The 14070-nt window shown below is 41.0% G+C and overlaps 1 protein-coding gene across 2 annotated transcripts in view; it reads right to left on the bottom strand.

The window, feature by feature from the left end:
* Positions 1 to 14070, bottom strand: part of n4bp2 (NEDD4 binding protein 2) — a 78957-nt gene that overhangs the window by 40398 nt on the left and 24489 nt on the right. For both annotated transcript variants that reach the window (XM_080188540.1, XM_080188549.1), the window contains exon 4: positions 7296 to 7384. In XM_080188540.1, coding sequence (XP_080044666.1) covers positions 7296 to 7384 — 89 coding nt within the window. The remainder of the gene's footprint in view (positions 1 to 7295; positions 7385 to 14070) is intronic.

Genomic DNA, 14070 nt, shown 5'->3' on the forward strand with positions numbered 1-14070 from the left:
CCTAAGTTTCCTATTTTCCTGTGACGTGCCCTAATCATAAAATGTTGTGCCTGACAGATCTTTCCTCAATCCAAATTTTTTGTAACAAGAAAAATATTACAACACTTAGAGTTTCCTATTTCACTCTCCAGTTAAGAATAAAGTTTAAGGGTAAAATGTTGCATAACTCTGCCTCCAACTTTAGGAATTCCTCTCACAGGGATACATTCATAGTTGTTTTTAATCCAAAGTGTCCCATCATGCAAAAAGCTCACAGCATCGATGTCACAAGGGAAACCACAACCAAGTCACACATCACCCTGATTTGGCTGTATGTTATTGTTCTTATAAAGTTCCTTTGATTTAAAAACGTAAAAGGGCATCATCACTACAAAGATTTCAGCAGTTCAAGGTGAATATCCAAGGACACCTGTGCACAATAATTAGGAATAGGTGTAAAATGCAGCCTTGCCAGCAATGACTACGCTTGCCCAAGAAGAAACTTTAAAAAAATGTACTAAATAATCAATGCTAATTAAGAATGCATTTTTTCCCACACAAACCTTGAATCTTGGTACCGTATACAAATAGCTTAAAAATTCCAGAGATTCCCTTCACTCCACACTGACATACCAAACCCTGGGATTTAGCTCACTCCCACCAAACTTCCTGTCTGTCTACTTTTAGATCCTGATGTGGAGATGCCAGCGTTGGACTGGGCTAAACACAGTAAGAAGTCTGACAACACCAGGTTTAAGTCCAACCGATTTATTTGATAGTAAACTCACAAACTTTCAGGGTTTCTCCCTTCGTCAGGCCTCAGGCCAGAACTCTCCATTCACGTAACGAAGGGAGAAACCCCGACAGCTTGTGAGTTTACTATCAAATAAATCAGCTGGACTTAAACTTGGTGTTGTCACACTTCTTACTACTTTTAGATCTGCAGTGTCAATTTTCATATTCCGCTCTCTAGGGTTATCAAATCCTTGGTATCCCTTCAGAGTACAGCTATACTTTTATGACCAGATTCTCCCAACTTCTACTGATGTCTAGCAGTGCTATTAATCATCACTTAACTATCTCCACTTTGCTATAAATTGCCAACCATTTTCCTTTCCAAGCTTTATGAAAGATTAGAGGTTATAAAAAAGCTGAAAAAATTATATGTATAATCAAGGTCATTTCACAGAATAATCAGAATCAGAAATCACTCTATTGGTTAAAAAATTCAGACTACCATGTAATATAAACTGAACTAACCTTCTCGATAAAGCATTGCATTAGTCCAGTGGCTGTGATAATATACTGTGTGTTGCATGGCATAAAAAAAATCCAGCAACTCACTGCGACCACGGATGATATCATACACACATGGTTAACAAGTGGTTAATGATGGATAAGATCCGCTCACAAGTGAAACATAAATAACATTACTCAGGCCCTTTTGCTGTTTATATCACACATAATCACTTAATTTATATCACAAAAGTTAAAACATAAATGATTATAAATAGAACCTAATTGATGTCTGTAAGATGTGATGTCATCAGTCCGTAGTACTATCTTCATAACCGGAATACACAAAGTCTAGAGTTAGAAAGGGCTACATAGAACTTGTTTCACCCAAAGACTATGAATGATTACGTTAACACGTACATCCCCTGCACCACACCAACTATCAATCCCATTTACAAAGGGACATTTTTCCCCCTATCTTGCCTGAAAAAGATTTACTAGCATCAATATCCCTATAACTTGCAGGCCTTCATAATATTTCCTGTTAAAGAATTTAATTAAGAGATTCAACCATGTTTATCACAAGATGTAGATTTTAAAAATAACGTGCAAAGACTGACTTATGTTCCACAAATACTCTGAACATTATCTCACCTTAAGTTCTTCATGGTTGGATTTTGCTGCAATAGTAATAGGAAGGTTATTTGCAGTCACTGTTAATATAAGAGTAAATCTGACAGCAACTTCTGGTATCCAACATGTGCAATTAAAAGTGAAAATCCAGATGTTGCTTCCAGAGATACACTGTTTCACCATAGGGAGTATTGTTGCAGTCCTCAGCTATAGACACTGCACAGAAATCAGTAATGGCATGAACATGGGTATATTACCCACCAGCTCCACTGAGGACACTACAAAAAGTTAAGGTCAGTGCATTCCAGATTAAGTTTTTAATGTATAATAAGGGATAATTAATGCTCAACTATCTCTACGGCCTTAACAATTAGCATTATAAATGCATACTCTCAGTTCCCTAGAAGAAAATTAAGGTTGGAGTCTCTTTTAAAGTATCACAAATGTTTTTCCATCCATAACTTCTCACTTTCTCCCTAATTACTATCTGCACTCTACCTTTCTCTTGCTAACATAAATGGAATTTACATTTCCTGCTTTTTATGACTTGGTTTAGACTCTGCTCCTTAAGAATTCTTCAATCCCATTGTTTGAAGAGCATTGCTGTTACATGCCCTCCTGTCAGATATCAGAAATCCCCTATTTAGGGCACTAGCATGACACAGATATTGATTTAGTAGATAAACACATGGAATTCTGTGGTGAATTGTGTGTGAGATGGATAGAAAGGGCTGTTCCTTCTCGAATGAGGGGAAAATCTGGGCCTTTTGAAAGGTGATAGGTGGAATTTTCCCAAAAAATGACAAAGTGATACTTCCAATGAGAAGATCAGTGTGATTCCCCAGCAACACATTTGCATTCTTTAGCCACCTTGAAATGTTTTTTTTCTGCACGAGAGGAATAACATGCCGTAGCACTACAATCAATGCATTTATGCATCTCAGCAGCACTTGGTCACATTCAAACCAAGAGGATAGCAGCGAGGAGAACAGCTCACAGAGTTTCAGAGGGGGCCCTCAGCCATTGCTGGATGCCGTGGAGGAGAGACAGGCCACAATTTACCCACAGGTTGGCAGGAAGCCCTTTAGCAAAGTCACCAATTCCATCTGAGAGATGATGATCAGTGAGGATTCAATGTAGGAAGACGGTGAATGACCTACCATGATTTGCAAGGATAAGTGCCCCCTCTGTCCCCTTAGCACTCCACCTTTGTCACCCTCCCCAGAATTTCACCTGTAACCCACATGCCTCCACCTCACAGGTTCCCAGTACCCAACTTCGCAGCATCATCCTCAAACCCCCCACACAGCATGTTCTCCGAACCCTCCCTGCTTAAGCCCATATATGCCGGTGGACCTCAGCTCTGATCTGCTAGGCATTTAGCTCCTTTTGTGTCCCTGCAGGAGAAGACTGCCCACAGCTGCACAGACAGATGATGGCCATTGCATGCACAAACTGAGAATCCTGACTCCATTCAAGGAGAACAGCATGGAACTCACAGGGGAGGAACAGGAGCAGGCTTGCACAGATAATGAAGTTGGCGTCTGAGAAAAAAGTGAGGAACCTCTGCAACTTCATCCAGATGACCAGTCTCAAGTGAGTTATTTGTTGTCCAAATCCTAGACCAGGCCATATATGAAAACCACGTATGTCCCTTGCCTTGCAGGAACATCAACCAATGAGCCTCACCCATCAACCAGCAGTGGTCTACCACTCACCCTTGTCAGATCTCCAAGGAGGACATGGATGAGGGTTCACAGTTTTCATCCACACCATCTACCATCACAGACATCTTGGTGTCAAACTTAGCAGGCAGGCTTCTGAGTAACTATCTGGTGAAAACCATGCTGCTTCTGATGCACATAAAAGGAAACAGGCATGTCCAAGAGATCAGACAGTCAGAGCTTTGCTGCATCTCAGGACTCAGCCGTGCTCCAGTCAAATGCCATGCCTCTAGACACTTTTGTCCTTCAGCTGCTTGAAGTGCAAAGGCAGAGCTGGGAATACTAGGAAGGACTGTCAGTGACATTCCGGCAACTGCGAAGCCGAATGGAGGAGTGTCAAAATCAGTGAACCTGAGACCTTCATCCCTAATTCAGCTTTAATGCTATGGGACAAAGGGACGCAGGCCCAAACCTCACTTGCGCATCAGCGGGTGAATCAGCATGCTGACAGCAGACAGACAGGAGTCATACATAAGCAAAAGCTGAGGAGCATCAAAGAGATTTCCTCACTGCAAGTCTTCATCACCCTGCTGCACTGACAGCTAAGCAGGCACAAGGATTCCCCAAGCCCAGTACCCTGGTGAGTAGACTGCCTCCCATGATCACAGAGGGGTCGTGTCCCTGTGTCTTGTGGGTTTCGTCCTGGTGCACCAATTTCTTTCCATAGTACAAAGATGTGTAGGTTACAGGGATTAGACATGGTAAAGGTGTGGGGTCACAGGACGCTCTTTCGGAGAGCCATTGCAGGTTCAAAAGACTGAATGGCCTCCTCCTGCACTGAAGGAATTCTATAGTTCTAATATGATGGTCAGATTCTGTGAAATGGAAGCAATGAGAGCATCCTCAGTCCTCCTGCCCATGTGCATCCTCAGCCTGCCTGGCCTCCATCCTCCCAACTCCTCTTCAGCCTCCCCCTCCACTCCCTCCTGGACTTCCTCCTCACCAACATAATTTCTCAAATTTTATATTCAATTCTCCTCGCAATAAACAATAACATTCTATTAGCTTTCCTAATAACTTGCTGTACCTGCATGCTAACCTTTTGCAATTCATGCACTAGGATCCCAGATCCCTCTGCATTTCAATGCTGGGCACTCGCTCAGTATTTGGATAATGTATTTCTTTTTTATCCTTCCTGCCAAATGGATAATTTTCCACAATATACTCCATATGCCAGATCTTTGCCCACTCACTTAACACCATCTATATCCACTGTAGCCTCCATCTGTCCTCTTCAAAGCTTACTTTGCAACCTACCTTTGTATCATTAGCAAATTTAGCAACCAAACCATCTGTTCCTTTCTCTAAATTATTTGTATAAATTGTAAGAAGTTGAGACCCAGGGCTGATTGATCTCTGAAGCAGACTACCCATTACATCTTGCCAACCAGAAAATGACTCATTTATACCGACACTGTTTCCTTTGTTAGCTTGCCAGCCTTCTGTCCCTGTCACTATGTTCTCCCAAGCTATAAGCTTTTACTTTCCACGATAACCTTGAAACGGCACCTCATAAAATGCTTATTTGAAATCCAAGTACAACACATCCACCAGTTTCCCCTTATCCACAGAACGTAATTTCCTCAAAGAACTTCAAAAAATTGGTTTAACATGATTTCCCTTTCACAAAACCAGGTAGACTCTGCCTGATTACCTTGAATTTATCCAAGTGCCCTGCTACAACCTTTTTTCCTATGACAGATGTTAAGTAACTTACAGTAAGATGTGGTCACATCCTTCAATACTTTTTATTTACTGATTCACACTTCTCACTGATCTCTTCTATTCATTAGTCTTGTACATTCTTCATCAACTAAATCTGCATCTTTCAGTGCAATTTTTAACATTTGACAAGAGTGAGCAAAATGTCTCCAACGTTAAGACAATTTGCTTAATCCCTCTCTGATTCTTATCAACTAACGTCATTAAAATGTATTTATTTTAAATCCCTTAAGTTTGCAACAATCATGTCAGAATCCAGCTAACATGTTAGCCAATTTGGCCCACACACTGTTGAATCATAGAATCCTTATGATTCCCATAGCAGGAGGCCAACAATCCTACCCAAGCATACTTACTCTGCTACTCCCCATGACACTAAGGGGCAATTTAGCACGGCCAATCCACTTAACCACCACATCTTTGGGCAATGGAAGGAAACTGGAGTACCTGGAGGAAACCCACGCAGATACTGGGAGAATGTGCAAATGCCATACAATGGTGAGACCGAGCGAGCGCGCAAGGGAGAGGCCAGACCGAGCGAGCGCGCAAGGGAGAGGCCAGACCGAGCGAGCGCGCAAGGGAGAGGCCAGACCGAGCGAGCGCGCAAGGGAGAGGCCAGACCGAGCGAGCGCGCAAGGGAGAGGCCAGACCGAGCGAGCGCGCAAGGGAGAGGCCAGACCGAGCGAGCGCGCAAGGGAGAGGCCAGACCGAGCGAGCGCGCAAGGGAGAGGCCAGACCGAGCGAGCGCGCAAGGGAGAGGCCAGACCGAGCGAGCGCGCAAGGGAGAGGCCAGACCGAGCGAGCGCGCAAGGGAGAGGCCAGACCGAGCGAGCGCGCAAGGGAGAGGCCAGACCGAGCGAGCGCGCAAGAGGGAGACGAGAGAAGGCAAGGCTGAGAGCCTGCTAGAGACGAGACTGAGAGCGCATGTGAGAAAATGAGGGCACCTGTGAGAGATGAGAGCATGTGAGGGTAAGATAAGAGTATGCGTGAGAGACAAAAGTGTGTGTTCAAGTGTGTGAGAGATGCAAGTCTCTGTGTCAATGTGAGAGTGCGTGTCCAATATGAGAATCCAGCAGTCCTCTTCCCACGTGATCCAAGAAGTAGCAACACTCCTCCCATTAAAAACGTCACAGCTAAGACCCAAGCATTTTTTTTAATAAGATAACTTTTTAATTATTGTAAACATATACATAACAACAGAAAAGACTTCCATAAATTAGATTGTTGTATGTTTGTACCAATTGCACAAACTCTTTTTTTTGTTGTTTGATTCAAACACAATAATACATTCCTCCAGTATTATTGGGAGGTCTAAAGGATTCTCATGGCTGGAGATAGAAGCTCTTATCAAACATACAGCGGAATATTTTAGCTTTGACTGATAGAACATATAAAAGTAACTCGCATTTCAGGAATAAATCAAAGGTTTGATAACTATGGGAGCAGACCAAATTTCATTGGAACAGTTAGATATTCACCTATAATGTTGAGTGATAGGTGAGTAAATGCAAGTGTAAAATAATTTTGTTAAAAACTTTGGTATTTAGTTTCATCATATTGCAATGAGCTTTGCCATACCCCACATGTTCTTGCTCACCTTCTTGACCAGTAAGCATGTGGTTATTACAGGAAGTATTTCCAACTCTGATCGCAGATGTGATGAGAAAAATAACAATGAAATTTAGCTGTGCATTTGTCAAACTGGAGCAGTTTTGTCACAAATTCATCAAACACAGGGTACTTCTTGTGCCAGAAAACAGCTACTCCCGCTTCAAAGAACAATGCATTGAACAGCATCAGAGAATCAAAAAGTCAAGTACTCTAAAGTTAACTCAACTTCCAAGGAATTGTTTAATATTTATTAATACCAGGTGGTCTGGAAATAATTTAAGTGACAAAAGATGAAGTTGCATTTCATTTTTCAAAAAAGTTGACATTCTTTATAAGATATTGCATTTTTACAGAATCTAAACAAGACATTTTCAAATAGCTTTCACTAACCATAATTACATAAGGCTTCATCTCCCAGGCCTGTGTATTCGTGTTATCTATTATAATCGGAGAGTAACCTTCTGCCATTGCTTGTTTGGCTGAAAGAAAATATCAGAATTGAATTTTACACAGAAAAGTTTACAATTAATGATGACAACAATCTGCATATAAATTGAGACTCAAGTTGTAAGTTGCAACAGTCAATAACGGGGCGGCACGGTGGCTAGCACTGCTGTCTCACAGGACCAGGCACCCGGCTTCGTTTCCCTGGCTTGGGTCACTGTCTGTGCGGAGTTCACACATTCTCCCCATGTCTGCTTGGGTTTCCTCTGGGTGGTCTGGTTTCCCCCAACAGTCCAAAGATGTGCAGGCTAGGTGGATTGGTGATGCTAAATTTTCCCTTAGTGTCAGGGGGACTAGCTAGAGTAAATACATGGGATTATGGGGGTTGGGCCTGGGTGGGATTGTGGTCGGTCCAGACTGAGTGGGCCGAATGGCCTCGTTCTGCAGATTCTATGATTCTATAACTTGGCTTATCGGCTCACATTTATTTTCAATCAGTAAACATTTGATGAAAAGATTTTACAAATATTTAAAAAATTAAACTTAGGAATACGTAAATTTTTAAATTAAAAAGGGCACCAGTTTTGTGGAGAAAATAATGTTTATTTTCTAATCCCTCTTGTACTGATTTTCCACTGGCACTGAATGTTTGATATTTTCAGAATGTAAGTTTGGTAATTCTGATCTATACAAAGTGTTACTTGGCAGAGGGTCTATTACAGTTATGCGTAAGATAATTTTTGGTCTAGCAATATGGAAAAGAATATTTTTTCCCAATTTTCACATTCAATGTCTTGATCACACTTTCAAGGTTATCAACTGATGTAAATTTATCTGAATCCCTTAATCCGAAACTCAGAACAATGTTAACAGTGCCAATGTTTTCTCACTTGCTACACCAGCCATCAATTTTATCCGTTTTCTCTTCTATCGTTTGTTGAAACAACTCAAGTACAATTACACAGCTTCTGCTAGACTGCACCCTAGTGCTAATTTGTCACATATCAATTCAGATAGACAACGATGATAGGCAAATAAACCATGTGAAGCATTACAAGCAACCCCAAACATGGTCTCAACTGGCATCTGTGTACTAACAGGAGTTTCTGGTCAGCAAATAAGGAAAGAATGGGGGCTAGAAAGCTGGAGGAGTTCAAGGAGTGACAATGGCAATTACTACCAATTTCTGTCAAGAGTTTGCACTTAGCTTCAATTTTTTAGAGTTTCTTACACAAACAGCATTCATGAACACGAGATATTTTCAATTAATAGTCCAGCCAGGATTTAAAACTAGATCTCGAAGGAGATCAAATATTGGGTAAATCCATCTTACTGCCAAATTTTTCCCTTTCAGTGAATAACATTTTTTGAACAAGTTGAGGTTATGGTAAGAGTGATAGTTAACTGTAGTCAGCTCTCTGTGCTAACTACTGTGAACAGGAAGCTGAGTTAGCAGTTGCAACTGGAGTGTGATTCAAATCTATATAAGAAAACAGTATCTCCGCTGTCGAGTGGTTGTGAAAAGAATGCAATATTAAGAGGGTGCTAAAGTTGGAAATTATTTGGTACAAGTGGGAATTTGGTGCAGAAGGGCAAGAGCTGCTGCTTTTTCTTCAATCACAGCCAATACTTGTAATAGAAACTTGAGGCAATAAGATTTTAAATTTTTGCCCACTTAGTTCAAATTAACATGTAGCAAAAGAAAAATAGTTTATTGTCTGTAACAAGTTAAAGTTCCAGAGGCAGAAGGGAAAAAAAAAGCAAAGTTGCCCAGCTGTCCCACCCACAAAAATGAGCAAAGCCTGACCCCAAGATGTTCATGGACAAGAAGCTGTCACTAAAACTGAATGGAGGAAGACATGTGCAAGGAATTCAGCATGGCTTTGTTGTGGATGAATCTGTTGAGATGGCACTGAGGGCATGGCAGTTATCAGGGGAAATAGCATTATCATGCTAGAAGACCTTAGAATGAGCATAGTGAAAACAGCTCTAGTCCTGAAAAGATGCAACCAACATTGCAAAGTCAATATGAGTCATTTTGAAGCCTAGAATTTTCTCCTTTGTTGTTCTGGTAAAATGGCACATGGTTAATTTGTGAATGAGGTGAAAGCTGCCATTTTTGTGAACAGGTCATTTGTACTTTTGGGACCTAAAGGGCATTAAATATGTTTTTACATGAAAAAAACTAGATACAAATAATTTAGATCAGGATATGGCAGAGCACGTTTTACGCCTGGACTGTGGTACATAAGAGTTTGTGGACTATGAGACTGTCAAGAGCAAACATATTTGCAGTGGATACCTCCTACTCACATCTCTCTGGCTCAAAGATATTGAACTGGATTGCGAGTTGAAGATTCTCAGGCTTACTTCCAATGGATATCAAAATCAACACAAACACCTTTCACTACTACATTAGGAAAAAAAGAGGATGGTCACAAATAATGTGGGTCCCTTGAAAGCTGCCAATAGTGATGTTGTCAATGAAGATTACGAAATAGCTAACATACTTGGTGTCAAGTGTCTACAATAGAGGAAGCAGTGAACATGCCTGGCATCTGAAGGAGACTATAGCCAATCAGGGACAAGAGTTCAACAGTAATGATGAAAGTAATGGCACTTAACAGTGACAAATCCTTTGGGTCAGACTGTTTGAAAAATAAATTCAATCACGATTTGGTAATTGTTCCTAGCTTGAAAAATTGCATATTTACTCTGTCAGTTAAGAAAGGTGACAAAGGGAAACCAGCAAATTATAGAACATTTAGCCTAACATCTGCTGTCAGGAAATTTCTGAAGCTTATACTTAAGTGACTGAACAAGTTGAAAATTTTCAGGTGATAACGAAAACTAGTACAGACTTGTATAGGTGGGTGAAGTGACTGTATTGTTTGAAGTGGAATGTCCATGAATGTTATTCCAGAAGATGTTTGATAAAGTTCCTCAGAAGAGACTATTGGTTAAAGTTCAAAGTCATAGAATTGAAGACAGATTATTGACCTGGTTAGGAAACTGGCTGAATAGAAGGAAACAAAGGAGAGATAGTGGGGAGATAGTCTAATTGGCAGAAGGTATCCTGCAAAGATCTATATTGGAGCAACAACCACTCACTGTATTCATGAATGACTTTGGTGAAGGAATGGAAAATCATGTAACATAAGAAATAGGAGCAGGAGTAGGCCATCTGGCCCTTCGAGTCTGCCCCGCCATTCAATAAGATCATGGCTGATCTGTCGCTGCTCAGTTCCACATTCCCACCCTCTCCCCATAACCCGTAATCCCCTCTCTTATCAAAAACCCATCAACCCTCTTCTTAAAAATATTTAGCGAGGTAGCCTCCACCACTTCAACGGGCAGAGAATTCCAGAGATTCACCACCCTTTGAGTGAAGAAGTTCTTCCTCAACTCCGTTCTAAACCGCCCCCCCTTTATCTTGAGGCTGTGCCCCCTAGTCCTACTGTCCTTTCTGAGCAGGAAGAGTCTCTCCACCTCTATCCTATCCATCCCATTCATCATCTGTTACGTCTCAATGAGATCACCCCTCATTCTTCTAAACTCTAACGAGTACAAGCCTAGTTTATTCAGCCTCTCCTCATAGCTCAACCCCCTCAACTCCGGCATCAGCCTAGTAAACCTCCCCTGCACTCCCTCCAAGACCAAAATATCCTTGCGTAAGTACGGCGCCCAAAACTGCACACAGTACTCCAGCTGCGGCCTCACCAATCCAAATCTGCCACTGATGCAAGGGCAAGCCATATTGCAAAGTGTGGATGGACGCACAAAATCACAAACAAAAGGGTAGGTTTAGTGATTGGGAGAAATTGGGCAACTGGATTTCAATGAAGGCAATAATGAGGACTTAAAAAGATATAGCAGGGTGTTTTCTAAATGATGAAAATCTAGAAACAAGGGAGGCCCAGAGACTTGGGAGTTCCAGCTAAACAGATTAAAATGACATGAAATTGGACATAAAATTATAAAAAAGCTAATGAAATATAGGCCTTTATATCTAGAGAATATAGAAATACAAGGAGATAGAAGTCATGGTTCATCTGTGCCTGCCCGAGTTAGATCACACCTGGAAATCTGAGAGCAGTATTCGCTGCACACCTTAGGAAGGAGATATTTGCAATGATAAGTTCAGCAGTAGATACACTTGCATGATATCTAGATTTCAAGGGCTAATCTTGAGGAGTGATTAACCAGCCAGGATTGTAATCCCTGGAATTTAAAAGGTAAAGGGTTGATTAGATTGAATGACAAGCTAAGGAAGGGTTCACTGGAAGGAATTGTTTCCAATGGCTGGGGGAAAAAGTTTATTTATTAGTCACAAGTGGGCTTACATTAAAACTGTAACGAAATTACTGTGAAAATCCCCTAGTCACCACACTCTGGCGCCTGCTCAGGTACACTGAGGGAGAATTTAGCGTGGCCAATGCACCTAACCAGCACGTCTTTTGGACCGTGGGAAGAAACCAGAGCACTCGGAAGAAACCCATGCAGATATAAGAACATAAGAAATAGGATCAGGAGTAGGCCATCTAGCCCTTCAAGCCTGCCCCGCCATTCAATAAGATCATGGCTGATCTGCAGTGGATCAGTTCCACTTTCCCGCTTTCTCCCCATAACCCTTAAATCCCTTGTCTATCAGAAATCTATCTACCTGTGACTTAAATATATTCAATGAGGTAGCGTCCACCACTTCAATGGGCAGAGAATTCCAGAGATTCACCACCCTTTGCGTGAAGAAGTTCCTCCTCAACTCCGTTCTAAACTGCCCCCCCCCCACCCCCCGCCTTATTTTCAGGCTGTGCCCTCTAGTTCTGTTTTCCTTTCTAAGCGAAAAGAATCTCTCTACCTCTACCCTATCTAGCCCCTTCATTATCTTGTAAGTCTCTATAAGATCCCCCCTCAAGCCTTCTAAACTCCAACGAGTACAGGCCCAGTCTATTTAATCTCTCCTCAAAAACAGACACAGGGAGAATGCTCAAACTTCACACAGATGACGCAGGCCAGGAGTCAAACCCCAGTCCCTGGTGCTGAGAGACAGCAGTGCTAACCACTATGCCAGAAATTTGGAACTCCGTTCTGCAAATAGCAATTGAAGCTAGATCAGTTGTTAATTTTAAAACAGCAAATGTGATAGACTTATGTGAACCAAAGATATCAAATAAAGACGAGGTAAAGGCTGGTGTATGGAGTTACTTTGCAGATCATTATGATCTCAACGAATGGTAGACCAGATTCAAGGGGATAAATAAAGTCTTTTCAAAGTGGGGGTTGCAACCTGCAGTGAGTTATAGGACGTTGAAAATGGGTTGTCGGACAAATTCTTGCTCCCCTATAAACTGACCCTGTTTTAAACACAACCAGAGGATTTTCTGTGATCTTGTTGTTAAAAAAATGTGGGATGTTCTGTTTATAGTGCACATTTTGTCAAACGCGATATGATATTGAGGGCTTTTCAACAATGACGTAGTCAGGATAAGGACTTTTAATGTGGAGGAAAAGCTTAGTATTGCCTGATTTAGTTCAAGTTACGTGCATCTTATTAAAGAAAGTAAAAATTAGGAGGGAGGTGTATTTTTAAATGTATAGTAAATCCCATTTAGATTGTAACTGTAGCAGCAATACTGCAGTTTGCCTGGTCAGTGGACTCTCTCGCTGAGTCTTGAATTTCCCTCTGTGAACATAGGTTATAACTTCAGAGTTTGACAGGTATAATCATTATCTCACAGTCCAACTCATTATTTTTCCTGTGCGCACAAAAGTATTTTGCTGTTGAATCAATTTCAAAATGAGGTAACGCCTGAAAAACAAGTAAACCATTGAGACGTTTTATTGTTTGTAAAACATGGCTGTACTTGAGAAAAGATAATTAACACAACCATGGGATAAATAACTTCAATGGATGCAGCAAAATCTAATTACTGATGTGATGTACCCCATTTATCAGTGGGGTTTATTGATTGGATGGTAACAGAGATAATTGACAACTGCCCTATTAAGTTTCCAACTAAAAACAATATGTTGATCTGATGAATTCTGCATTCAAAGGTGCATCTTAAATGAGAAATCTGTCACAAATAAAGAACACTCAATTTTCTGTGGACGGCTGATGCACAGTAAATGTATTGTCCGATTTTAGACATTTGTTTTCAAAGTATTGTTGACAAGAGGAGTTTGCAAATACTGACACTTTTGGGCCCACACATGGCACAAATAAATTGAAAAAAAGATGTGATACAGACCCTTTGCCTTTAATACACTGTTTAATGTTAGTACAAAGATCGTATTTCGTTACACATCCCATGTGACATGGGTCGCAAGGGATGGCCATTTGTTAAGTGGGTTACTGAAATAAAGATATGAAAAACACTGGGATAAATGGTCAACTCCTGTTCCAAAGTGAGAAAATAATTTGTCAAGATTGCACTGCAAAATAACATAATACTATTACTGGCCTTCAACTTCAGTTTGTTTTACTGACTAAACACAAATCAGACGCCATTCAAGCTAACTCTCACATACCTTAAAAACTGAAAGATGACACACAGCATATTGAAGATGTTCCTATACTTGCCCATTTTTGAATAAGAATTGTACAATGAGAGCATAATATTCAAGTAGTTTTTGAAATTACTAGGATGACAAGTTAAAGATGATGTGGAGATGCCAGCATTGGACTGGGGTGGGCACAATAAGAAGTCTCACAGTAACA

Source organism: Carcharhinus amblyrhynchos, chromosome 1 (genome assembly GCF_965287045.1).
Source record: "Carcharhinus amblyrhynchos chromosome 1, sCarAmb.v2.hapA, whole genome shotgun sequence".
NCBI lineage: Eukaryota > Metazoa > Chordata > Chondrichthyes > Carcharhiniformes > Carcharhinidae > Carcharhinus > Carcharhinus amblyrhynchos.